The sequence below is a fragment of the Thermothielavioides terrestris genome, chromosome 5 (assembly GCF_000226115.1).
Source record: "Thermothielavioides terrestris NRRL 8126 chromosome 5, complete sequence".
In the NCBI taxonomy this organism is placed as follows: Eukaryota; Fungi; Ascomycota; class Sordariomycetes; order Sordariales; family Chaetomiaceae; genus Thermothielavioides; species Thermothielavioides terrestris.
The window spans coordinates 3,661,634-3,688,276 of NC_016461.1; the positions used below are offsets into that span (position 1 = coordinate 3,661,634).

The following is a 26,643-nucleotide window of genomic DNA, read 5'->3' on the forward strand; positions in this document are numbered from 1 at the left end:
GAACGAGCAACGCAAAGAAAAATGCTAAAGAAAACGCAAGGAAACAGTCCGCAGAAACCCAAGGCTCTTCTTCAGCAGCCCGCCAGTGCCCTCCATTACTCGCGATAGGAGAGACCGGGACCGGTCGCGAGCGACTAATCTTCCGCCGACAAAAGCGAGACCTATCCATCCCCTTCAATCACATCAACGGCCCGCCATCCACCCTTCCCGCAACCACCACACCGTCCAACGCCCCCATCCCGCAACGCAGCCAGCATCCTAATCAAAGCCAGAACACCAGTTGCTTCTCAACAAGACAAGACAAAAAAAAAGCATAGTGATCAACACCCCGCCATCCGCCGCCTCTTCGCCCGCGTGTTGGGCCCACCACCACCCCCGGCCGCAACCGCGCCCGCGACCGTGTCCTGGCCTTCCACAGAAGCAGCAAGCCGCGGCGGCGGCGGCGTCGGCATGGCCTGGCGGGAAGTAGCACCAGCACCAGCACTAGCACCAGCAGCAGCGGCACCACCGCTCCCTCCCTCCTCCTCCTCCTTCGTCCGACCCGGCCTCCGACGCGGCGAGGAACGGTCGCCTGCTGCGCCGGTTGGCCGCTGATGGTCTGCTGCGCCACTGCCACCACTACTGGCGGACCTGGCGACTGCCCCGGCTTCGTCGGCGTTGGCTCTGCTGATGCTGGTGTTGCCGGTGTTGCTGGTGTTGTTGGTGTTGTTGGTGTTGCCGTTGCTATCTCCATTGCCATCGCTGTTGCCACTGTCAATGGCAGTGTCATTGCAGTCATTGTAATCATTGCTGCTGCTGTCCGGACGCTGCACCGCGGCAAGCAGGCGCATCAGCGTGAGGGCGGCGTCGCGCTCCACGGCCGGGCGGGGGGGTTGGTTGTTATTGTTGCTGCTGCCACCGCCGCCGCTGCAGCTGTCGCTACTGCTGTTGACGGGGGCGTTGATGGTGTCGGGACGCTGGGCGAGAAGGACCGGCATGCTCTCGGCAGTCGGACACCCCGGGCCGGAAGCAAAGTCTGACGCGCGCCTCGAGGGGGGAGGGGGGTGCGGGGGCGAAGGGGACGGCGTCGGCTGCGGGCTGCCGTTGTCGTTGCCTTCGTCGTCACTGGCGGGGGTTGGCGGGGGCGCCGGGGTGTTGCTGGCGGTGATGTCGTGCTCTGCTTCTGCTCCGCCGTGGGCGGTGGTGGGGCGGTCGGAGATTGGGGCCGCCGAGGCGGAGCCGGGGCTGCTGGTTCCGGCGTGGCTTCCGTCGGCGTCGTACGCTTCGTCTCTGTCGCTAGGGTTGGTGGGCAGCCGGCTGAACCTGTTGTAGCTGCCGCTGCTGTCGTCTAGGATGTCGACCTCGTCGAAGCGGCGTTTGAGATGCAGTGGCGGTAGCACTATCCGCTGCTCGTGGAAGGGGCTGGATGCCGGTAGCGGCAGGTAATGGTGATGTTGGTGAGGATAGGGAGGAGGACGAGGAGAGCACGGGGGCAGCTTGCTGCTGCTGGTTGCCGGAGACCGCGGAACGGCTGACAGCCAGGGGTTGGCAACGACGGACATGTCCGTGCCAAGCGGCTCCCCGTGTAGGTTGGAGATGGCGCGCTGGTGACAAGCATGATGGACCAGGGGCCGTGTTTGTTCGTTCACGGCCGTCCAGGCCGGGGAGTGCTGGGGCGTAGGTGCTGGCGCTGCCGCTGGCGCTGCAGGTGGGTTTGTGACTGGGACTCGCAACGGCGGCACAGACCGGTAGATGCGGCGATCGTAGAGCTCCGACGGCGGGCGGTAGTCGACGTCTGTGTCGGTGTACGGGCTTAACATCACGGGCCGCTCGTACTCGAATGGGTGATTGTAGGGCTCGGGGATGTGTGCCGATCGGTGGGACGGCAAGGGACTGACGCTACGCGATGCTCGCGGACTGGGCAGCGCGGCTGGCGGTCTCAACGCAGCTGCGGCCTCGCTTCTCGCCCGTGCCACAATGTCTGGGTTGATTGTCATGCGGCCGTGGCCCGCCGCTTTCTCGGGAATGCACTCAAAGGGGAACTGGGGGCCGAAGAGCGGGATGAGCGCGCCGGCGATGCTGTAGCAGAAGGTCGCGCACACGGCTTTGGCGCAGGAGAAGGGCATCCAGTAGCCTACGGTCAAGCAATCAGCCACGCAGTTCGAGCTCCCGGAAGAGTGTCGGGCTCAAGACGCACCTTGAGCCTTGATGGAGCCACCGGTGATGCTGTGGGTGATGTCCTTGAGGCCGGGGTTCTGGTTGAGCATCTTCGCGGGCGTGGTCTGGCCAGGTCAGAGTGGTGTTTGTTCGAACAGGGAGGGGGGCGGAACTCGCCTTGCTGTACCCGCGGCACTTGAAGAAAGGAGTCATGCGGACGAGGCCGACGTTGTAGTCCCACATGACGGTGTAGGGGGTGTCGTCGCCGGGGATCTTGAAGTCGTAATGGAATACTGGCCAGGTTAGTCTGGGGCCCCTGCCCAGCTTCAACACAAGCGGGGTGCTGCCCTCACCTTCGAACCCCTCTCTGCCGGTCTTGGAAAAGAAGTCCTTCTTGCCGCTGTTGTAGGGGATGCGCTCGCAGGTTTCCTGGATCGAGCCGAATGGATGGACCTGGAACCTGCGCACCTCGCGCAGGGAACTCTCATCCAGCGCTTCAAAGGGTGGAAAGTTGACGACGCCCCTTGTCTTGCTCTGGGAGGAAGCAGGCTTGATGTTCTCGGTCATTTTAATTGTCTCGATCGACACGCTGGCTGGCGCTGGTTCGCTTCGAAAGCCTACGCTCCGACGAGCCGGAGACGGCGGAGTCGGACGACACGTTGGCAACGGAGCCCGCGGGGGCTCCGGGTTAAGAAGTTCGGCTACGGACACCATGGCGGTGAGGATGCAGTGGAAATGTCTCGCGTACTCGTCGCGACCGCTGCAACTCGGATGGGGGAGGGGTAGAGTTGAATGCCCAGTGAGAAGGCGGGGACACAGATTATGAAGTCAGACAGCGCTTGCAGCCCAGCCCTTCTCTGGCTGGGCTGAGGGCAGAGAAAAACAGATGACCCCTTTGACTCCGCAAACAACAAAGCTCCGCGCGACCCTCGCGCTCCGGCGGGTACCTCAAGGGCGTGCAACCCCCGACCAGAACCACGACCTGTCCTCCTGCTTCGTTGAGCGCCGGCATGCAAGGGCTCGTAGCCCCGGCGAGCGTCCCCGTCCCCGTGTTCAGTGTTCTCGATGCAGCTCCTTTGTCCGGGGACGCAGGGAGTCGATCGCTAGCTGTCGGATAGAAGCGTTTGGTCCTTCCACCGCTCTTTTGGGGGGGGTGTGACGGGAGAGGGATGGGGGTTCCAGTTGGCCGCCAAATGTGACAAGTGACAGCAGAGAGCGGCGGTCAATAGTCAGTTTGATGATCGCAGCAGTGGACGGTCTGATAGCCCGGCTGTGGCGGTGGGTTAGCTCAGCAGGACGGAGGGGAGTGTGACTTGGTTAGAGCGATGTACGCTCCGGGCTGAGCTTGTGTATGTACCCCCCTGGCGGCATCGATTAGGCGCCAGTGCCGCACACACTCAACTCTACGTCACCTTCCTCCCCCTCAAGGTTCTTCTAGGTGTTGTAAAACCATCGGGAAAAGCAGGGCTCGCTAACGGCCAAGGCGGCACGACTGGGGAAAGACGGCGGGAGCGAGGTAGGTTGTGACTCTACACACTGAGGCTTGGCTTCTCGAGCGAACACAGGTGTCCGGGCTCCACGCTGGTCTTGTGGCCAGAAACAGCAAATGAGTTTGACAGCGCAAATACCATACCGTGAACAACCGGGCAGGGGTGCGGCCTGTTTGAGATCACTTGACAGAAAGCTGGCTGTCGGCCGGCTGCAGGAGACGTCGCTCGGTTACCTGGTTGAGAATCTCCGGTGAGCAAGGTGGAACAAAGAGCGAAACTTGTTCCCATGTCGATGTCCCAGACGGAGATGACTGCTTGACTCGACACACGTGGCTGCCTCACCGCTAAGGGAACGGCTCTCCCGGGCAAGGAAGGCACTGTAGGGGCGAAACTCTGGCCCAGTTACCGGCCCGGGAGCGGTTTGCTGGTGTCACGCCTGACTGCGCGCCAAATGCCGGCTTCGCTGTTGCGCGAGGGGACAGCGCCGAGAGAGACTGGATGCGCACAAGGCTTAGCAAGGGAGATTGCGAGTACCACTCTCGACCGGAGGTCGCTGCTCGGCGCCCTCCTCCGACCCGGTCTTTTTGAGGTATCCAGGTCCCTTCGAGAAGCCGAATCGGTATTCTCCGCCGAAGTTCACGGCAGCGGTGCGGCAGCAGGCATCGGTCACTGCACCGAGCCTTGCTTGCCCCCACGAGCTTGCGCTTTTGCGCAACGGCAGCACAGAAAAAGCGTCCGATGGGGACAGAGGCATAGTTTGAAACTCCCCAACCCTGTCGGAAACCCTCTTTGTTCTTTAGCAAGGGCGGTGTCGATGCGGCAGCGGGTTGACCACGGCGGGCGTGCGCTTGGAAAGCACCCGAAGGACACGCCGGATGTTGGATCCGGAGTCGCGAGGAACGGTCGAGGTTGAAAGAAAATGTGGCGCACTGGCTGGCGACAGGTGAGGGTCGGGCAGGGCGGCGAAAGGCCACCACCCACTTGACCGGTCGCCGCTGCATGGGCGACTGGGCTGCTGGGGGCGGCGTCTGTCCAACGGCAGCGGACAGGGCGGGCACAGCGAGCCGTTGTGTGTGCCGGGCAACATGGATCCCTCGACTCGTGCCCCCTAGACCATGCCCAAGCCTGTCGTTCCAAACCTTGATGAGTGCTGCAGCTACCCGGCGAGCTCTCCACGGCAAGGCCGCCCGGCACCAGACAGACGCCAAAGCACGGCTGGCGCACTGTCCTCAAACGGCAGCACAAGAGCCAGAGGACCGCCAAATCGAGCCGTGAGGAGAGACAAACTAGGCCAGAACGGTCTCTAGAGGGACTTCCGCCAGCTGGGCGGACGCACCTCCGTGCGCATCGCCGGCCGGCCCTCGGGGAGTGCGGAATGAAGACGAGGAGGCTGGTGGGCAGTCTGTCGCAGCAAACCTAGCAAGCTTCCCCGAGCGCGGACTTCATTGCAGCCCCGGCAACGGTCTTAATAATCATGGCCGGACTGGCTTCCCCGGCGGCTCCGTAGTCAACTTCCCCGTCTCCTTGTCGGTCGGCGTGCGTTCGACTGATCCCTGCCTGGTGTTCCACTGGTACACTCAGGGGCTGGCTGGTCAGGCAAATTGGTGCCCGATGCTAGCGCCGAAACACCGCATTGCCGTGGCCAGGCACATCCAAGTGAGATGATGGATCTGGCTGCACGTCAACCTGCCAGTCAGCATCTGGCGTGGCGTCCATCCACCACACAGAGAACCAGCCGTCAAGGTATGCATGTCAAACTTGAGCACCGATCACGGCGCCGCCAGGGCGCGTTAGGAGAAGCATCTCCCTGCCTAACCTAAGCAGTGCGACCGGCAGAGGCTTGTCGCGGTTATGGGCATCCGGTCGGGATATTTCCAGCGCGTGTCGTCCGGTGAGGCACAAGTAGCACGGCAGACTGCGCAGAGGAGAGCACGACATCCATCTGCCGCACAGAGGCTGCTCCACTCTCTCAGGGCTCAGAGAGTGACGACGGGGGTCGTTGAAACGCCCTTACAGCAGAGAATGCATGGGTAGTTGTCCCCGGCGGGCCGCCTCGCAACCATCGATTGGAGCCGCTTGAAACAGGTGTCCCTGAATAGACGGACGTTTACAGCCGGACGGGAAGGCGCGCAGCTGCGGTGCGTTGCCATCGGCCATCACTCCGCGGCAATTGATCCTCGAGGATTCTGTGTATTCTTCATTCTTCAGGAGAGCAGACGCGGGCAACGACCTGGAAAGCCTGGAAAGAAACTCATCAATCGGGCTTCCCATAGACTGAGTGCCGGGAAGCAGCGCAGCCCACCAAAAGGCTAAGCGCGGAAGAGGACACGCCAAACAAATTGCAACCACAAGCACAACCACAACCGCAACCACAGCCGCAGTGCATGCAACCACGGCCGGCGAGGACTCGATCCGCATGCAACAGTGTTGCAATTTTGGCCACCACCGCTGCGGATGTCAAATCGCCCGCGTGATCGCCTTGCCAGCGCCCTGCCATCGCCCTGCCACGCCCAACATAACACAAACTCACCTTCAGCGCACTTGTGTGCCCTTTGCCAGACCCTGAGATCCACAGTTCACACGACGGAGCAAACAGACAGCCCGGGCCGGTCGATCGACCGCAGCGACCAACGACCGCCAAAAATGGATGATGCCAGAACAAGAAGCACTGAACAGCGGCATCTCGCGACGACGACAAGTCCCGGTCGTTCGTGGTTTGACCGCCTGGACGGCTATGCAAGGCCGTTGCATCTACCGATGCGAGCTCCGACTGAGGTAAATAACAGAACACCGTACCTGCCAGAAGCTGCTGAACTGTTGTTTTCATTTTCCGTGTTCCGCACTCGTGGTTGCTCTTGCCTGTTGCTGCTGCCGGTTTCGTTTGTTGTTTGTTGTTGAGCAAAGTGGGGCCATCCCCCTTGCTGCCTGCCCGCTTACTTAATCAGCTCTCCTTCATTCTTTGCCTGAAACCGTGCAAGGGATGCACCGGCGGTTTCGGCCTCAGGCACCAACGGCAAGGCGCGTTCTGGGTTCTGGTCGGGTCGCGCGAGGGTCACGGGTCTCTCCCTGAACCGTGGCCGAAACCCGTCTGTTTTGGGAATCCACACAACATTCTCTGTTTACATTGGGCTCTCGCTTTGCCACAACAACAGTCCGTTCTTTGGCCCGCTCGACCTGCCTTGCCCCTCCTTTTCCATCCTCCTCCTCCATTCCGCCCTCTGCACGGTTTTCCTTGTTCGTGACAATTGTCCCGCGGATTGGATCCGAATTTGGAGTCGCCGCGGCTAGCCCCCGGCAGCTTTTTTTCATTGTCCGTCGACCGCGACGGATTTGTGTTCTTTCACCCCTTGCTGCATGCGCCCCCCTCTTTTGTTGCCCACCCGCCGACTCTTTATCCGAGCCCCTGAGTCTCTCCCCCGTCGTGTGCTGTGGGACACTGTGCCCAATCGGTCGCTATGGATTCCGACGTGGATTCGGTCTTTGATGACTTCCAGGAGGACGAGTCTGACGCCTACACCCCAGAGGCGGTACGTATGTTGCGCATTTGCCCTCGCCGATCTCAACACCTGACCGGCGCTGTTCTTCACGCAACAACTTCGCGAGTCCGCATCGTTGTTCCGCGTATCATTCATTGTTTTTGCGCGCCTTTTGGACTGACGCCCTTGCAGAAACCCAAGGCTAAGGCCGCTCCAAACAAGACGGCCACTGCGAAACCTGCCAAGATGATCCAGACAACGCTCACTGGCGGCAAGGCCGCGCCAAAAAAGCGCCCCAAGCAGGAGAGCGACGCCGAGGACGACGGACTGGGCGCCAGTACGCCGCCAAAAAAGCAGAAAAAGGCACCGGTGAAGAAGTCAAGCAACAAGCCTCTCGCCCCTATCGAGAACGAGAGCGTGGTGATTGACGACAACGACGATGACGCGCCGATCGCCAAGCCCGCCCCCAAGTCCACCAAGTCCGCCACGGAGACGTACCAAAAGCTCACTCAGCTCGAGCACATCATAAAGCGCCCCGACACCTACATTGGCTCCGTCGAGCGCATGGACCAGAAGATGTGGGTGTTTAACAAGGCCGAGAAGCTGATGGAGAACCGCACAATCTCCTACGTCCCCGGCTTGTACAAGATCTTCGACGAGATCCTCGTCAACGCCGCAGACAATAGCCAGAGAGACTCGTCTATGACGTATCTCAAGGTCAACGTCGACCGCGCGACGGGCGAGATCTCGGTCGAGAACAACGGCAAGGGCATTCCCATCGAGATCCATGAGAAGGAGAAGTGCTACATCCCCGAGCTCATCTTCGGCCATCTCCTGACTGGTTCCAACTACGACGACAACGAGAAGAAAACCGTTGGTGGCCGCAACGGTTACGGTGCGAAGCTCACCAACATCTTCAGCCAGCGTTTCACCATCGAGCTGCAGGACTCCCACAACGAGAAGCGGTACAAGCAGACCTGGACGGACAACATGAGCAAGATGGAGAAGGCCAAGATCACGACCAGCAAGTCCTCCGACTTCGTCAAGGTTTCTTTCCTGCCCGACTACAAGAGGTTCGGCATGGAGAACGGAATCGATGACGACCTGGAAGCGCTGATCTACCGCCGCGTCTACGACATGGCCGGCACCGTGTCCGGCGTCAAGGTCTGGCTGAACGGCGAGCACCTCAAGATCAACTTCAAGACGTACTGCGAGCTGTACGCCAAGTCCATTGCCAATGAGCGCGGCGATGCCGCCGTCGACGGCGAAAAGCCGGTAGCCAAGGTCGAGTTCGACCAGGTGAGGGACAACGGCCGGCTGTGGCAGATTGGCTTCACCGTCTCGGACGGCTCGTTCCAGCAAGTCTCGTTCGTCAACAACATCGCCACCACGTCCGGCGGCACGCACGTCAACTACATCGCCGACCAGATCTGCGAGGCGCTCGGCAAGGAGCTGAACAAGAAGAAGAAGGGCCACTCGCTGAAGCCGTCGCACTTCCGCAACCACATCTTCATCTTCATCAATTGCCTGATCGACAACCCGTCCTTCAACTCGCAGACCAAGGAGCAGCTGACGACCAAGATCAGCGCCTTCGGCAGCAAGTGTGTTCTCAGTGACCAGTTCCTCAAGAAGGTCAAGGCTTCCGAGGCCATCGCGAACATCATGGAGTTCGCTGACAGGAAGGCCGACAAGATGATGGCCAAGAGCGACGGCAACAAGCGGTCCCGCATCAGCAACGACAAGCTCATCGATGCCAACTGGGCCGGCACCAAGCGCGGCCACGAGTGCACCCTCATCCTGACCGAAGGCGATTCGGCCAGGGGTCTGGCAGTTGCCGGCCGTGCCGTCTTGGATCCGGATCGCATCGGCGTGTTCCCGCTCCGCGGCAAGATGCTCAACGTCCGCGATGCCTCGATCGATCAGATCATGAAGAACAAGGAAATCGAGAACATCAAGAAGTTCCTCGGCCTCAAGCACAAGCAGGAGTACAAGGACACCAAGGGCCTCCGGTACGGTCACCTGATGATCATGGCCGATCAAGATCTCGACGGGAGCCACATCAAGGGCTTGCTCATCAACTTCCTCGAGGTTCAGTTCCCCTCGCTGCTGCGCATCGACGACTTCTTCCAGGAGTTCATCACTCCCGTCGTCAAGGTCTGGCAGGGCAACAACCCGAAGAAGCCCCAGAACCTCAAGACCTTCTTCAACATACCGCAGTATGAGGCTTGGAAGGAAGAGCACAAATCCCAGCTGCGGAAGTGGAACTACAAGTATTTGAAGGGGTTGGGTAGTTCCTCCAACGAGGACGCCCAGATCTACTTCAAAGACCTGGACCGCCATCTAAAGAAGTTTGAGGTCTTGAAGCCCGAGGAGTCGCAGCTGTTCGAGCTGGCCTTCTCCAAGAAGAAGGCCGATGCTCGGAAGGAGTGGCTGGGCAACTTCATCCCCGGAACCTATCTCGACTCGACCGCCAGCCGGAAGACCTACACCGACTTCGTCCAGAAGGAGCTGATCCTCTTCAGCATGGCCGATAACATGCGATCCATTCCCTCCATGATCGACGGTCTGAAGCCCGGTCAGCGCAAGGTGATTTACGGCGCCTTCAAGCGGAACCTCGTCAAGGACCAGAAGGTCGCCGAGCTGGCGGGTTACATCAGCGAAGTCGCCGCATACCACCACGGAGAACAGTCGCTGCAGCAGACAATTATCGGTCTGGCGCAGAACTACGTCGGCTCCAACAACGTCAACTGCCTGGAGCCCAGCGGTAACTTTGGTTCTCGTCTCGCGGGTGGCTCGGATGCTGCCAGCGCCCGTTACATCCATACGCGGCTGTCGCCTTTCGCCCGGCGCGTGTTTTCCAAGCTCGACGAGCCAAATCTCGAGTACCAGTTCGACGACGGCAACATGATCGAGCCTAAGGTCTATGTTCCGGTTATTCCGATGGTCTTGGTCAACGGCGCCGACGGTATCGGCACGGGCTGGAGTACCTCGATTCCCAACTATCACCCCCTCGAGATCGTCGAGAACCTGAAGCGGCGCATGGGCAGGCTCGACCCTGCGGATCCTGAGGAGAAGCCGTTCAAGCCCATGACTCCCTGGTTCCGGGGCTGGAAAGGTGTAGTTGAGCCCGACGGCCCCAACAGGTTCAAGTTCAACGGCATCATCAAGCAAGACGAGCAGAATCCTAACGAGATTCACGTCACTGAACTGCCCATCCGGATGTGGACCGATGATTTCAAGTCCAGGCTCGAGGACATCATCCGCGCCGAGAAGACTCCCTCCTTCATCAAGGACTACAGGGAGTTCAACGACCACCAGAACGTCCATTTCGTCATCGAGATGGAAGACAAGCACCTGAAGGCGGCGCTTGACGAGGGCTTGCTGGAGAAGTTCAAGCTCACCAAGACCATCACAACCACGAACCTCGTCGCCTTCAACACCCGCGGCCAGATTCAAAAGTACGAAAGCCCGGAGGAGATCATGGAGGAGTACTACCATTATCGTCTGAAGATGTATACTGAGCGAAAGGTTTGTGCTCCCCCCCCCCCCCCCCCCCCCTACCGCTCTGGCTTCAAGGACCTTCTGCTAACAGACGCAGACTCACTGGCTTGGCGTCTACCACGCCGACTATCGGAAGCTGCAGAACCAGTACCGGTTCGTCTCTGAGATCATTGAGAACAAGCTCGTGGTCAACAAGAAGAAGAAGGCTGTGCTCGTGCAGGAGCTCCGCGACCGCAAGTACGAGGCGTTCCCTCCCAGGGACGACAAGAAGGTCAAATCAACCGACGAGGAGCTTGGCAAGGACGATGCCGAAGAGGAGGAAGACGAAGCCTCTGGTGGCGCTCGCGACTACGACTACCTTCTCTCGGTACGACCCCCCTCTTCGTTGCCGACTCTGTCGGGCTGCGCTTTGCTAACAGGCCCCCACAGATGCCTATTTGGTCGCTCACGAATGAGCGTCTCGAGAAGCTCAAGAACCAGATTGCGGCGAAGAAGGCTGAGTACGACGAGCTCAACGCTTTGAGCGAGAAGGATCTATGGGTTCGGGACCTGGACGACTTTGTCGAGGAGTGGCACACCCAGCTCAAACTGGAAGAGGAGATCACTACCGGCATTCGGAGAATGGGCCGCCGCACGTCGCAAAAGATCGGCGCTGGAAGGGGCCGGCGGCCCCGTGATGACGACGACTATGAGCCCGAAAAGAAGACCAAGCCCAAGGCTCCGAAGGCCGAGAAGGTTGAGACCAAGACGCATCAGAGGTTCACCGAGAAGTTCCAAGCGGCTGCCAAGCCCAAGTCCCAGACCGACCTCTCGGATGACGATTTTGCTTTGCTTGGCAAAAAGGCGGCAGTAAAGGAGGAGTCCGAGCCTCCTGCTTCCCTCCCAGATGCCGCCGGCGCGCGCAGCAAGCGTGCGGCCGCCGCCAAGCCCAAGTACGTGCTGAGCGACGACTCGGATGATGACGACTTCATGGACTTGGGCAAACCCGAAGTAAAGGACGAGCCGGAGTCCGAGCCAGAGAAAGTGGTCGAGAAGCCAGCGAGGCGGGCAGCTGCCAAGTCAAAGCCGTCGTACGTAGACGAGGAGTTCGGCTCCGACAGCGATGACGACGATGACAAGATGCTCGGCGACGTCGGCGCCATGGTCAAGGGCATAGGGGTGCCGGCCACCTCGAGCAGCAACGGAGGCAGGCTTAGTCTGTTTGCCATGTCCCGGCCCGAGGCAGGCGACACGTCCGTCCCCAGGATGAAGACTAAGCCGTCAAAGTCCAACATTCTCGACTCGGACGATCACGACGACACCAATTACGAGGCCCTCGCCATGTCGTCACCGCGCAAGTCCACCAAGACTGGCGATCTGGATGACTTCCTGTCCGACGACGACCTGCCCGCCGTGACCAAACCCGCCGCCAAGCCTGCCCCTCAAACAGCCGCCGCAAAGGCCAAGGCCCCCCTGAGCGTGGTTCCCGTGGCCGCCAAGAAGCGCGGGCGCCCGCCAGGGTCCAAGAACAAGCCCAAGGGCGGCGACGACGCTCCCGCCCCCAAAGCCAAAGCGGCGGCTGCGTCGTCCAAGCCCAAGCCAGCGCACCTCTCGCCCGCCGCCAAGGCCTACGCCGCGAAGAAGGCCAAGACGAGGAAGTTCCTCAGCGACGACGAAGACGACATTGTCGACGAGCCCGCTAGCCCGGCGGCGCCGGCGCCGGCGCCCAAGGCCAGGCCGGGGCGCGCGGCCGCCGCAAAGGCCAAGCCGATCTACATTGACGACTACGAGGACGACGAGGACGACTCGTTTGTCAATGGCGGCGGGCGCCGCAGGGGCAAGAAGGATGATGACAGCGATGCGTTTGACATGGACGAGGACAGCGAGTAGCTTGGCCTGCGGCCGTCGGTGCAGTGGTTAGCTGGCCTTGACGAGACACATGACTTCCTTTGCCGGTTGGGTTGGTTGGTCGGTGGATTCCATTCTTACGTTTCCCTCTCGGTTGCCTCCCTTCTCGTTGGCGGTCAGGATTTAGGTGAAGCCCAAGGCGTTTTGGTGGTGGTGGTGATGGTTATGGTGTGGCGCGGTTTCTTGGAACCGGGAAGGGGATGGGTCGGCTCGTCGTGCTTGCTTAGGTTTTTCCCTTTGTGTTGTTCGGGTGGACCGAGGGTATGGTATCTACATATGAATCCCCAACTGTGATGCGCTCTCGTCATGTACGATATATTTCTGCTTTTAACCCATTGGTTCGCTACGTCAGTGCTTGCTTCTTGGACCTTGACGTCCCCGCTGCTGCTACTGCTGCTGCTGCTCTCTGCGTTGTGCTTGCTTTACTACTATGGGCGCTCCGTCACTCGGCACCTAGCTCACTTCGTCTGTATTGTGTGGGACCAAGCAAGGCAAACGACTCTGCTCTGCTCTGAGCGACCCGGATGAACTCATCAGCCACGGCACAGCCCGGTGCAAGTAATTCCTGTAAGACGCCTGCAAAAAGGGAGAGAAAGCAACCGCAACCAACTTGCGGGGGCCTCTCTCTTTGCTTTGGCCCATTGTGACGGAAGAGACTGGTCAGTCTTTTTACCAGCAAAAAGCCGTGAGATGGGAAGTTCTGGACATACACACATAGTCTACCCAACTCCGGCTCGCGCGGAGACAGACTGCCTGTCGCTGGTATTGTGCAGCTCCCGTCCATCCCTCCCATACACAGGCTTGAGCTAGCTAGCATGCTGATATAATCGGCGCCGCATTCATGAATCCATGGAGGGGGCGAGACACTGTCCTTTTCCCTAGGCGAGGGGTGGGGAGAGGGATAGGAAGTTGCGCCCGATCCCGAAATGCAAAACAAACAAAATCACAATTGATGTAGAGGCTGACTGAGGTGGGTAGGAAGAGCTTGCTTTGCTTAGCTAAGCCTAAAGGAAGAACGGAAAGACAAAACGGAAAAGGAAAGTACATATATTTCCACAAGAAGACAGTACTCCATCCACCCATCCGTCCGTCCGTCCCTGAGTCCACTAGATAATGAGAGCTGGAAAAGTCAACGGAGTCGCATCTCTCTGTCAACGAGAGGGAAATGAGCCCCAAGGGAACCATCACGACCCGCCTTGTTGACCATAATACTTCCCCAGCGAATGCCACTGCCTGCCAATCTTGCCTTGCCTTGCTTTGCCTTACCTGGCCTTGCTATTCGGTCACCATTCCCAATTCATTCCCGTGGCGATGATCTCTCCGCCCCGCTCCACAAGCTGTTGTTGTAGGTATTGAGGTTCGGATGCCGTTCTTCGCCCTATTTCGGCCGGCACAGAGACAGGGATAGGAAGGAATGAGTGCCAGCCGGGCAGGTGTAGAATAGTACAAATGGAAACGTGCGGTCACCAAAATGGGGAAGGGAAAGAGGCGCCGGCTTAAGCGGCAATCAGGGGCTCCTCTTCCGTTTTGGCGACGGGCTCGGGCTCGGGCGCGGGCGCGGGCTCCGCGTCGGCCGGCTTCTTCGGCTCCTCCTTGGGAGCAGCGGGGAAGTCGGACGCCTTGAGGGGCGTCGTCTTCTTGGGCGCCTGCTCGTGATGATGGGTGGCGCCCTTGATCAGGGCCTGAGCCTTAGCGGTGTAGTCGCCCATGTACTGCTTGGTCACCTGGGTAGCCTGCTTGGTCTGCTTCTGGGCAACCGAGCGCAGCTGGGCCGTCTGGGCGTTGAGCACCTCGCCAGCGTGCTTGAGCTGCGAGTCGATGAACTCCTGGTTGGTAGTGTAGACGAGCGGCGCAAAGAAGACGACGGTGGTGGCGATGACGGCCAGGCCCCAGTAGGGCACGATCCTGACGAGGTAGTACGAGATGAAGGCGGCGAGCGCGGCCTGGCGGGGTCCCTCGACGTTAGCTTCGTAGCTCTGACGCCATAGCTCCAGCGAGCCCTCAAGCTAGCGCGGAAACAGGAGTGGAGACGACTTACAGCAGCGGAAGCATAGACGTTCTCGGCGAACAGCACGCGCTGCGACTCGATGACGAAGAAGTTGATGAGCTCGTGGACATCGCCAATGAGAGCATCGAGGGTCTCCCGCGGAACGGTGTAGTACTTGCGGGGCCGGAGCTGGGTCGTAAAGCCGTGGTTCAGGAGCGCCTTCCCGACGACCTCGGCGGCGATGGTGATGCCGAGGACCATCCAGGTGAGCTTAAAACCCCAGCGCAGAATGTCCAGATACCTAACCGAGAAGATGAGCGACACGACGGCGGCATAGGCGATGGCCGAGGCCCCTGCGGTGCATCAGCATGAGCAACGGCTCCGCGTGCTATCAACAAGTTGGGATTTCGTTTAACATACGAGGGTTGCGCCACGACAGGAGCTCCGAAAAGAACGAGTGATAATGTGTCAGCGGCTGGCCGGTGGCAGCCGTGTAGCTGGGCCGTTGGCGGGAAGCGGCCAGGTTGGAGAGCTCGGCCGAGGTCTTCGCGGACTGATCCATGACGTTCTGAGCTACCGGACCTGAACAGGAAACCGAGAGTCAGCATCACCGGGGGTGACGGGGGAGGAATCGGCACAACGCAGCAGGTATACCATTGGCGACAGTGTTGTAGGCGGCTGCGGCATCTGGAGCGGTGGGAATGGTATCGTCAGCTGCTCTGCGCAGCGGAAGAATCAGGGTGCGATGGAGAGGCTGTGGGCTGTGAGACACTTGACACTAGCTCAGGGTTAACTGTCAGTTGGCCGGACCCCGAGACCGAGAAAAGCAAACCATGGCAGAGAACGAGAAAGTCACGAACCTTACTCGACTTGAGGGAATCCACGGGGGGATTGCCGTTGACGGCGGCGCTGTCAGCCATTTCTTATTGCTAACCTATGGTGCGATGGCGCGATGGGCGCGTGAGCAATGTCCGTGGAGGGTGGTGGAAGGTTGGATGTTTCGGAAGACCCGTGACGTCGACAGGACCCGCGAGAGGAGGGGAGGGGTGCCAGAAGAAAAAAACGGCTGACGGCAAGTGCGACAAAGCTGGTAACTTCACAACACCGGCGGCGCTTTCTTTGTGGGCAAGGGAGAAGCGGCAGAGCTTGCGGAGCTTGCAATTGCAGATGCAGTTGCAGGAGGCAATGGACTCCGAGATTTTGCGTTCCCGAAGAAAGTTGGGATAGGCAGGAAAGCAATGAGAGCTGCGAACTCTGAGACAGCCAGGGTGGAATTATTTGGTTTCTTCTGCTTGGCCCGAGCTGGCTTATCAGGGCAGGCAGTCAAAATGGTCCATGACGGGATCTGGGAAAGCTGATGGAGACTGGGCCAGCCAAAACGGCAAAGCACCACTGCAAGCACCCACTGCAATGATCTCATCATGCCACAGCAACACCAAGGCAGGAGCAGCCAGGAGCAGCCTATCAGGGCGCGGCAAGCTCCCAGCTCCGGTACTCGTCCTGCATCGCACAGACAAATGGATACCCGGTCTGGAATTCTTACCCCGTAGTTACCTGCAGCTCTCTCCGTTCTTACAATCCGCAATCCAAGCTGTCTCCTTTTGCAGCATTCTGTCTTCAAAAAGGGGGGAATAACTTCAGAACCATGCAGTTTCACCTCGTGAAATTTATTAGTATACCTACTAGCCTAGCGAAAATGGCACCTTCCGTTATGTTAATGCCGACCCTTGCCTGCCTCCCTGCGAATGTAAGGTATCCATAGGGGGTGTGACCTTCTTGGCCTAGGCCCCAGAGCGTCATCGCACGCATGTGATTCCGCGCTAGCGCAGCAGGCAACCCACCAACCCACCCGAGAGAACGACCATGATGGGGGGGATGTTATGGTAAGCTACCGGTAGCAAGCAAGAAGAAGTGCTCGCCACACAAAAAGAGCTGACGTGGAGGACAGCTTGGTCAATACCAACCAGCTTGAGCCGCTAGGCTCAGTCCGTTTCAGTCCGTCTCCAAAACGTCAAACTGTCTCTTCCCACATACATTCAGTCCAACCATGGGAGCACTGCGAGACGAGAGAGAGAAAGAGGCCGACGGTTGCTGATGTATTCCGAATTCCAGCCAAGATGCGAGCCTGTTGATTGCTGTCTAAGGTATGTCTGCCTCCGCCGAAGCTCTTTCTAAGAGAAACAGCCAGTAACAAAAGCAACTCAACTCTGCCTCCCAAGCAGTCCATCCCGCCCAGCAATTGAGCCCACAACTTGCGGAAAGTATCTAGCCAGTAATCCTGTACGTCGCCGGCGGGCAACCGCCCGCAATGCCCCTCTCCGCCATGCAGAAACGAAATCAATGAACTATTTGGTATCATGATGCTCGACAAATCCAGCCGCCCAGCGACGACAAAAAACAGATAAACCCAATTCTCGATGATAAATGCCAGCAATGCCGGCGAAGCAAAGCTTCCTTTTAACAAGAAACCCTCACCTCCTCCACCCCCAAAACCCACCCCCACCACCACCACCAGCACCGCCCCCAGCAGACGAGGCATTCCCACCCCCGGCCTCAGCCGCGCCCGCACCGGCGCCCGCACCCGTAAGCCGACCAAACACGCCCATCGCAGCCGCCGCCGCCCCCGCCGCGGCGGACGGCGGGGCGCGCGTCGGCGTCGGCGTCAGCGGCGGCGGCGTCTCGCCGGGCGCGAGGCCGAACGCCTTGCGCAGCTGCTCGAGCTTCTGCTTGGCCTCCTCCAGCTCCTGGCGCGCGACCGCCTCGGCCGTCTTGGCCTGCACCAGCTCGAGCAGGATCGCGTCGGTTTCGCCGGGGCCGGGGCCCGGGCCGGGGCCGGGGGTGTGCTGCTGTTGTTGTTGTTGCTGTTGTTGTTGGGCGGCAGTCGCTGCGAGCGACTCGCTGCTGGGCTTCTTCTGCATGCTCAGGATGGAGGATGTCCGTTTGCCGTTGTTGCTGGTGCTGGTGTTGTTGCTGTAGGCCGACGCCTGGGACGGCGTGGACCTGCTGCGGGCGAGCTTGAGCTCGCGCAGCCCGGTAGAAGCGGCGGGCGCCGCGGGGGCTGATGCCTTCGGCCACCAATCGCCGCCCTTGTCTGCGCTCGCCGGCGTGTCAGACGCCCGGAGCCGCATGCCGTGGATCTGCCTCTCGAGACGCTGCTTTTCCTGGTGGACTTTGCGCACGTGTGCTTGGGTTTCCCGGAGCTGCTCCCTCATGGAGGCCATCTGCTGCTCCATCTCTTGCACCTTGCGGTCGTACTGCTTACACCTGGCCCTCTCCTGTGACAGTTGCTCTTTTGCCCGCGCCAGCTCGTCTCGCAGCTGCGACTTGGTCTCGTGAATCGACGACGTCGGGCTGAGCGCCGATTCGCTGAACCGCACCTCCACAATGTCGAGCAGGTCGGAGAGCTGCTCTGCCGTCGGCTTGTTGGTGTCATCGGCGTCCCGCGAGGTTGCGGACTCGCCTGGGCTGGCCGAATTTGCATCCTCCTCATCGTCAGCGCCGGCCTTCCTGCGCAGCCCGTCTAACAGCGATCGGACTGCCCGCCGGTCCTCTTCGCGCTCCTCCTTCTCTCTCTGCAACTGACTGGCCAGCAGCGCGTGGTTGCGCTGCAGCTCGCTGAGCGCGGTGAGCAAATCCTCGATCTGGCTGTGCAGATACTTGCTTCCGTCCTTGGAGGTATTGGCGCTCCCCGAAAATGCGGGGACAGGTGTCGGTTTGCGGGACGGCGCCGTCGCTTCCCTGGGCGGATCGTCGGCGGAGCTGTCGCGCGAAACTGTGGTCGCCTCGGTCGACACGGAGCTGAGCACACTGGCGGCCGACGACGTCGTGGATGACGAGACCGCCTCCATAGAGGACAGACTCTGCTTCGACGTGCTGCGCCGGAGCATGCTCAGCGGGCGCGGTGCTGCTGCTGTTGCTGCGCCGAGTCCCGGATTGAGCGCGTGGTGGTTGTTGCTGACGGATGAGGATCCAGAAGCCGCGGCGGCTGCCGAAAAGGTGGCAAACCTGGGGGTCGACGAGGCAGCCCATAGGCGTCCCAGAAAGCGGGAGGCGGCGGTGGTGACATCCGCCGATGGTTGTGCCGCGCTTGTCCCACGGTGATTGGCGCCCGAGCTAATCTTAGCGTCCCTGTACCCCTGCTCGAGCGCTATCATTCGCTCGCGCGTGACAGTGTCGGACAGGGAAACAAAGTCGTTGACGAGCTCATCGGCGTTGTAATTGTAGCAGTCCCAGAGCCCCCGCGACAGCAGCAGATGCATTACGTCTTCCAGCTCGGTGCAGGCCAGGATGCGCGCCTGGTTTTTGCGCATAAGCGATAGCGCCACCCGCATGAGCGTGGTGTCGGAGCCGTCGACGAAGATCACATCGTAGATGCGAAACAGCATCGGCAGGGGGCAGGTTACGGCGAAGAAGGACAGGAACCATTGTGAAACATAAGCCGGCTCAACTTGCAACTCGTCGTCCAGGTGGGCCGACAGAGCGGGCAGTTCTTGTCGCAGCAGCTCGCGAAATTGGTAGATTCGGATGTGCAGCCCGGAGAGGTCGGGAACGAAACATTGGCGCAGATCGTAGTTTTCCATTAGTCTGTGTTGGGTTGCACAAGGTTAGCGCAGCGCCGATTAGATTCAATTTTCATCCGAACTGGGATCCCCATCCCAGCCAAACATACCTGACCAGCACGCAAAAGGCTTGTTTGTCCGGCATGTGCATCAGGAGCGGCCCCACGAGGAACGCTAGCCCCTGGCAGTACCCGATCTTGGTGTCGTAGAGGCTGAAGCACTTCAGCACCCGTGCCAGCATCCGCTGGCCGTCCCCGTCCGGGTCTCTGAACATGTCGACGCCAGGGAAGCTCCGTCCCAAGTCCTTGCTGATGACGCCCTCGTACGGGCTGGACTCGCCCGACAGTCGCTCAAACAGCTCCTCCAGGGCGCTATCCCGGGCGCCCGCCAAGCTTTGCCAAACCACGCCCCGCAGCGGCGGCGGAATGCCTCGCCGGATCTTGTTGGTCAGCAGGGTCGGCAGCCGAGCAGCCGTCTGCTTCGGGTCTTTGACCAGCGCCGCGTAGAACTCGAGCTCTGTCATGGGTGGCGGCGGCAAGGTCGAGTATCGGAGGGCGGGCGGCGTCGGACCGCTGACCATTTGTCGCAGCTGCGCCATGGAGGGGGGTCTAGGCCTGCTCTCGCGCGATCGCCGCTTGCCGGCCGTCCTGACCTTAATGCTCTTCGGGTTTGCCGCGATTTTGTCATTTTCCTGTTCCAGCCTGGCCAATAGCGACGCCGTAGACTGTAGGGCAAGGTGTGTCAATAGCAGCACAACAAGGACACAGGCGAGGTGAGACTGGTACAACGCACATTCGCGGAGCCTTGACCCTTCGACTCGAGGTCCTCCTTCTTCTGTAGCTCGTCCCAGTCTACTCGCTCGGATCCCGAGCTGGAGCATGAGTCGCGGCGCTTCCTTGCCTCTCCATCCTCGTCGGCAATGCCGGCGCCCGCCTGACCTAGCTCCTGGAGCAGGTTGAGTCTGCGTTTCGCCGCCGAAGGCTCGGGCTCAAAGATCTCCGACTCGCTGTCGTCATCCTCCTCTTCCCCAGCAGCCTCACCCATCGCGTCGCTTGGTTCGGGATTGGGAAGGGGGCTTCTCCTCGCAAAGATGGCGCTCGGCGGGACTGTCGTGTTCACACGGAGCGTCGGTGGCTCGGAGAGACGGACCGTCACGAGGGAATCGTGTTCGCTCGCCTTGTCGCTGGCCGTCACGGCGGCGACTGGCGACGAATTGGTCCTTTCGGAAGCGTCATCGTCTAGTGACGGCGTCGCATCGGTGGAAGGCGGTGCCTGCTGCGTGTCTACTCCATCCCGGTCGGGCTCCATCCCGAACCAGGCCGCGATCCCACAGGTTCAGGCGCGCAGAGACGACCCGAGCGCGGTGACGAAGTCCGAGCGTGCCGAATTGCGAAGTATCGATAGGTGGAGTTTACCTGATGTTCCCTCTGAAGTCTCGGCTCCGTCGCGAGGGCTGATAACGAATGCAGGTTTCCCCGCGCTCTCCACGCCAACTCGGCTCCTTGGAAAGCCTTCTCGACCTTTCGAAGGGCGCGTGTGCCAGCTTTCAAGAGAAAAAGGCAGGGATAGCTGGTTCGCCCGGGAAGGGGTGGAGTGCGAGGCGGTCGAGATCATCAAGCTCGAAATGGGTGGGTCTTGGCGCCTCCGCGCTCGAACTGCTGGGGCCGGCGGGAGCTAGCTCTGGTCTCGCAGAGCGGCCGAAGACGCTGAAACGGTTCGGTCGGAGGCGGGCCCGCAGCAAACCCGGGCCAAGACAGGACAATTGACACACTAAACGTGCTGCTCATAAGCACAACAAGAGACTAAGAGTACGGAGTGCACAGGAGACACAAAAGGGGAGTTGAAGGCATGACTGTCGACGGCGAGATTAAGCGCGAGCCCCTGGCGAGGATTATTCTGGTAGGGCAATGGGGCCTGCAGGAACCATGCAACCCTGTCGAGACGGGAAATGCGGGGCAACCAGCTCCCACCAACCGCCAAACGGCGCGGAAGACGGCACAATGGGACAGGCCACTGCGCCACAGGACGCATTGACTGTGAAATACTTGAAGCTACCTTAGTTGCACCTTTCATTGCATGTTTCTACACCCATCGAAAGCATGTGTATTGTCTCTTGTGAAGCCGAGAGAGCACGGAAAGCTGACATTGGTCGACGCGCCGAGCTTAATTCGAGCGCGGCAAAAAGTGGGACCAATGGAATTCGAGAAACTCCTCCTTGCCAATCGGCGTCAGCGCAGATATTCAAATGGCTGCGAGGGACTGAGTCAACTATCTTTATGACGGAGAACTGATTCGTCCCATGGTCTTCCGTGCCTAAAGGAGCATCACAATGCCCTTTCCCTTCCGAAGTATTCTTTCTCTCGCTCTCCGCAGCCTTTTGTCTCGGTCCTTCTAGTTCTTTTAAAGAATCGAGTCTCCCTCACCGTGACAGGGACTTCCATCGCACCTATGGCGTCCATAGGTGACAAGCACGGGTGTTTGGGTGTTGGGTGCTCGAGAGCAGCCTTCAGCCTCGTCAATCGAAGATAAGACTCGTGCTACCACACCCAGTTCCCTCCTTCCACGGGCGTTCCAGCTACCCTGGGCGGACCCGAATCCGAGTTGTCCGCGGTTAACTAGAGCTATACACAACTTCCAACAAAAAGATAAAGCAATGGACTCTGGGTGTCAAAGGGTAGGAACGTAACTCGAGCGGCCAGAGACGTGTATGTCCGTTGGTAAACTCAACTCCTTAGTATAGATAGAAAGGATCTCGGCAGATTAAACAAGCCTCAGAGATACGAAAGCTGTCCCTCCCAGGCTGGTATATACATCTTGTGAATCTCAAGTTCTGCCTCGTGTAGTACACTAACGCCTGTACTCCCGAGGCATGATAACACAGGCGCAGCTAGGTAGGTACTTATTGTGTAAGCTGAACAACGTGGTGAGTGCGACAACGGAACTCCAGCGTCGATCCAAATCGACGTCGAATATTCGTACTCCGTGCACTACCACTGAGTGTCTGTGACGGGTGAGTGTCTGTGATAGGCCCACAGCAAGCTCAAATCGTAGTGTGAATTGAACTCCCAGCCATTGAACAACAGGAAACCAGAAAACCTCCCCACGCAGACCGATCTCAGCTTGACAAGATGATGCGCCTCGTCCGATGGGCCGCGCCACACACGAAACGTCCCGACCCCGCCGACTCTGGGCCAGGCCATGCATGGCCCGGCCCGGGCCACACCCAATGGTTGCAGCCACTATCCATGTGCTCAAGTTCATCGCAGACTTGATGACCTCAACCTTTCCTGGGTACACTACATATATCTACGAGGTGTGGGAATGGCGATGGTGATGATGATGTTGGTCGTGCTGACGGTGCTGTGTTGATTGCAAGATGTTGCTCGTCCGTCCCGCCAGCACGCCAGCACGTAAGTGGCTGCACTAGTCGGTCGGTTGCGAACACATCGACAAGTGTTCTCGCGCCAGGTCATAGCCAAAACACACAAGCTGCTTGCTTAACCGGATTCACTCCATTCCGTTTTAGTGTACTACCCCTCATATTCCCCCATCCAACGAGGTAAAGAAGACAAGAGGAAGAACAAAAAAGCGGCTTGCTCTCGGTATCCTGCCATTCCCGCGCGCCCACGGCCCCAACGCCTACTACGCCTCTCAACCAAGCATTTTCCTCCCCCGCCGGAATGAGATCCACAGGTTCCCGCCATGTAAGTCAAACAAGATCGACGATATATCTCCCCCCCAACACAGATTCGCAGCCACCGCCTCTATGCACTATTTTCCATTCTCGCACGATGGCACCGGCCCATCCATCTCGCTCTCTCACATCGTACAGCGCAAAGAAAACCTACTCCCCCCAACCGGGTCATGAACTAGCCTGCATCAGCCCCGGCGCCGCGGCATTTGCCATTTGCGGGGTCCCCTGCGGCTGTGCCGGCGCAGGCGTGGCCGCCGGGCTGTTCTGGGTCGAGCCCTGGCCCGCCGCGGGCGTGGAAGCCTGGCCGTTATGCGTCGCCGGCATCTTCATCCCCGCCGCGGCCGCGCCTGAGTTTGCCGTCCCCGGCCGAGCCCCGGCCGGCTGCACGGGGGGCTCCTTCTTGGGGTCCACCCCGGGATAGAGCGACTGGAGCTTCTTGTAGAGGCTCTTCAGCAGCTGGTCGCGCTCAGCGCGGTCCGCGACCGGATCTGCGGGCTGTTCGATGGGGTCGTCAGGCATGCTGGGCGGCAGCCTCAACGTGAGCTGCAGGTTGAGCGGCGGCGGGGTCAGGTAGGCGGGCGACGGGGGGACTTGTTTCCCCTTGCGGTCGGCGAGCGCGAACATGTAGGTGAGGTTTGCCTGTAGCCTCCTCATGCAGCTGCGGGGCTGCGTTAGATCAATCCAGATTTGGCTGGGACAGGGCCGGCATAAAAACTCACTGGTTGTAGTCCACGTTCGCCAACTTTTCCTCCTCTGCGTAATCCACCTCGCCGCTTTTTGTCCCTGCCGACTCGGCGGCGGCCTGCTCCTTCTTGAGTTCATTGCGGCTGTTTACGAGCTGTATCGACTCGTACAGCAGCTCCTGGTTAATCTCTAGCAGAACCGCAAATCTCTCCTTGTCGCGAGATTCGGTCGACGGACTCTGCGGCGCCGAGACGGTGGCAGAAGCCCCGCTTGCCAGCTGCTGTCCCTGCTCGGTGGGAAATGTCGGAGTCTGTGGTGTTGCGATTGATGCTGGCGGAGGTTGGGCAGTCGTCGGTGTCTGGCTCTGGGGAGTACCTTGATGTTGCGGCGTTGAAAACTGTTGTTGCTGGGCAGGCATTGAGTTGGTTGGAGTGCCCTGTGGAGGGTTAAATTGCCGCTGAGGCGTTGAGACAGGCATGGCGCCGGCGCTTTGCTGGGCGGCGAGCATCCGTTGCTGCATCATGGGCTGCTGGCCTGGCATCCCCGAGTTCATCTGATAGGGTGGCATTTGGCCGGCCATCATAAAGTTGGCCGGCAGCTGCGGCTGGGGAGCCGCGGAGGAAGGAACAGCAGCCACATAGGGAGATGTGGTAAAGGGTGCCTGCTGGAACGCCACTGTAGAGACGCGAGTGTTAGTCGCCATCGTCAGCCCGGATGGAATGGTCCCGGAGCGAAAGGAGGTCGAAGTAGTGGGAGCACTGGGGCGGAAGTTCGCGCAGCAGCAGCCGTCTCGAGACCACCGGGGCCCATCGCACGTGTCGAGGCGAGGTAGGACAAGACTCGACGAACCAAGTTTGTCCGACCCTCTCGGCAGGGAGCAAACGTCATACGCCAGACAGAGGAAGGGGGGGGGAAGGGGAGGGGGCGCTTACTTTGATGCCCATTGGCAGCCATGTGCGGCATGGCGGCATTCTGCATCATTCCTGCAGGCCCGCCAGCACCACCTCCCATCATGGCAGGGTTGGGACCGGCGGGAAAGGCACCGGGCTGACCCGGCACGGGGAATTGCTGCGCGTTGTACATGATCTGCTGCGGCTGGTTCGGGGATGGGCCAGGTTGCAAGTGCGCGCCCTGGGGTGGGGCGCCGTTGAAGATGGGACCAGCGGCGGGATTGGGGTAGCCATAGGGGGCCGAATACATGGCTCTGCTGTCGGGCTGGAGGATGCCCAAAAAGCCAAGAACCGGGTGACAGTGCCAGGGGGTCGAGACGAGCGGTGGATGGCACGGCGAGGCGGCCGTGGAGCAGATCAGGAATTGCGGCTGCTTGTGTGGGGAAGGAGGGCACGGCCGTCAATCCGGGGATTGGCGGGCGGGGAGGCGCTCCCGAGGAGGTGTTCGTCGCGAACGAGAGACGAGAGACGTCAGCCAGCCAGGCACACCTGGGTCCCCCAGTCGTCCACCCGACAAGGGCAGTGTCCCGGCCAGGAGAGACAGCGTGTGTTAAACCCAGTCGCCCGAGCAGGAGCAGCCCGGGAGGGATGCGCCGGGATGGGAAAAGGATGCAACACACGGTCGAGGTAGTGGGCTGGCCTGCAGGCCCGGGACTACCAAGGAAGGTGCTGCTAACGTCACCTGCCCTCTGCCGCCCTTCCAGAAGCCAGCAGCCAGCAGCGAGTTAACTAGCGGCCAGCAGGGATCGTGGATTGTCACGGCGTGCGTTGCAGGGCAGAGATGCACGGGGCCACGGGTAGGCTATCGATCGTCAGGACCGCAGACCCACGGGATTGCCGCTTGTGTTTCGCGGCTTTTTTGTGAACACAGCAAATGCCGGGGATGGCCAGGCTGTGTGTGGCTCAAGGTGGGTGGGGACGCCCCAGACAGGAAAATAAACGATATGAGCTTAAAATATTAGTGTAGAGCAGGAAAAGGCCGCTTAGGCCAGGAATGGGCCGTGCCGGTGAAGGAGGTGCGCGGAATCCGGCTTGGGTTCTGCTTGCTGCTCTGGCGGTCGGCAGGCGGCGGCGTGTCAGAGAGGGGAAAGGGTTTGTGTGTCGCGAGAATGCCACGGGGGGTGACCGGAACGCCAGATTGCAACAGGGCCAAAAAAGCGGATAGCAGTGGCTCCCGCACGTCGTCCGAAGAAGCGCGCTAACTGGATCAGGAACGACCCGCTGCGCGCTGCGCGTAAGTGGGGACGTGCTTGCAGGGGATCAATCTTGGCTATATTCCGTACCTTGGCCTGCAAGGCAATCGCCGAGGAACCCCGACCGCCGTCGGCTTGTATCGGTAGACGTTAAAGAGGTCCCGCCAAGCCTAATTTCCGTAGTCCCTACAGATACCCGTGGGTCCCGCGCTTAGAAGTCACTCCTTTTGCCGCCGCTTAACAATTTCTACGCGGTGGTCTTTGCGCCTACGTCGCGTTAGCAGCTGCCTAGCCGTTGGTTTGTATCTTGCCTACGTTTCCCTAACTAATCTACGTCTATACCTACCCTCTATTGTACTTCGATCTATATTACAACGTTATATTGCTATAGAACTATATATTTAGCCTATATCCAATGGATCCTATTGGTAAGTTGGTCAACTAGTTTGCTATTAGCGTATATTAGTAGTTACTAAGTATTGATCTAGCTATAGACTAGTATTTTACTATAGACTAGCTCGCTTTATATAGCTAGCAATTAGAAGATATACTAAGTAAGTTCTATTGTTTTACTATCTACTAATTAGTAGTTGCTTAGTATTAATCTAGCTATAGACTAGCTTGATTTATATAGTTAGCAATAAAATAATACGCTATATAGCTAGTAGTAAAACGACGTACTATATAGCTAGTAATAAAACGATATACTGTATAATTAGCAATAAAACGACGTGCTATATAGCTAGTAATAAAACGATATAGTATTCATAGCCTATTAGCGCCTTTAGTCTCTCTCAATATATAAATACCGTTTAGTCAAATAGCGAATTTGATCACTAGCATTGAATTACTAATACTATACCTATAGCGAGCTCCCTAGTCCTAGAATATATATCTACTAAACCCAACCTCGATCTAGCTACTTAGTAGGTACTACCTTAGCTCCTCCTCGTCCCTAAGCCTCTAATTGTACAATCGTTATAATTAAATGGTATTCTCAATCCTACTCTAGCCTCTACCTAGCTACTAGACAGCTCTACATTGTCCGATAAACTGTCCGATAAAGGAGATAGTTCCTTTATAGAG

General features: G+C 59.3%; 4 protein-coding genes across 4 annotated transcripts; 1 reads left to right on the forward strand and 3 right to left on the reverse strand.

Annotated features, from left to right (window-relative positions):
* Window positions 1-7,081: 7,081 nt before the first annotated feature.
* On the forward strand, window positions 7,082-12,472 carry THITE_72528 (DNA topoisomerase 2-like protein; the record flags this gene model as incomplete). The annotated part of the gene is made up of 4 exons (XM_003657069.1): window positions 7,082-7,153; window positions 7,295-10,630; window positions 10,701-10,970; window positions 11,033-12,472. The coding sequence occupies 4 exons, from the start codon at window positions 7,082-7,084 to the stop codon at window positions 12,470-12,472; spliced, it is 5,118 nt and encodes a 1,705-aa protein (XP_003657117.1).
* Window positions 12,473-13,910: 1,438 nt separating this feature from the next.
* Window positions 13,911-15,841, reverse strand: THITE_2122543 (uncharacterized protein). Its single transcript, XM_003657070.1, has 6 exons — window positions 15,549-15,841; window positions 15,338-15,411; window positions 15,132-15,255; window positions 14,898-15,059; window positions 14,529-14,830; window positions 13,911-14,433 (listed from the first exon to the last, which is right to left on the reverse strand). Exons 2-6 carry the CDS (start codon window positions 15,395-15,397, stop codon window positions 13,987-13,989), a joined length of 1,095 nt encoding a protein of 364 aa, XP_003657118.1. The 5' UTR covers window positions 15,398-15,411; window positions 15,549-15,841; the 3' UTR covers window positions 13,911-13,986.
* A 1,107-nt stretch (window positions 15,842-16,948) lies between these two features.
* On the reverse strand, window positions 16,949-19,634 carry THITE_2055772 (uncharacterized protein; the record flags this gene model as incomplete). The annotated part of the gene is made up of 2 exons (XM_003657071.1): window positions 16,949-19,061; window positions 19,147-19,634. The coding sequence occupies 2 exons, from the start codon at window positions 19,632-19,634 to the stop codon at window positions 16,949-16,951; spliced, it is 2,601 nt and encodes an 866-aa protein (XP_003657119.1).
* A 3,069-nt stretch (window positions 19,635-22,703) lies between these two features.
* On the reverse strand, window positions 22,704-24,940 carry THITE_2122547 (uncharacterized protein). Its single transcript, XM_003657072.1, has 3 exons — window positions 24,347-24,940; window positions 23,450-24,089; window positions 22,704-23,388 (listed from the first exon to the last, which is right to left on the reverse strand). The coding sequence occupies exons 1-3, from the start codon at window positions 24,612-24,614 to the stop codon at window positions 22,899-22,901; spliced, it is 1,398 nt and encodes a 465-aa protein (XP_003657120.1). The 5' UTR covers window positions 24,615-24,940; the 3' UTR covers window positions 22,704-22,898.
* Window positions 24,941-26,643: the final 1,703 nt, after the last annotated feature.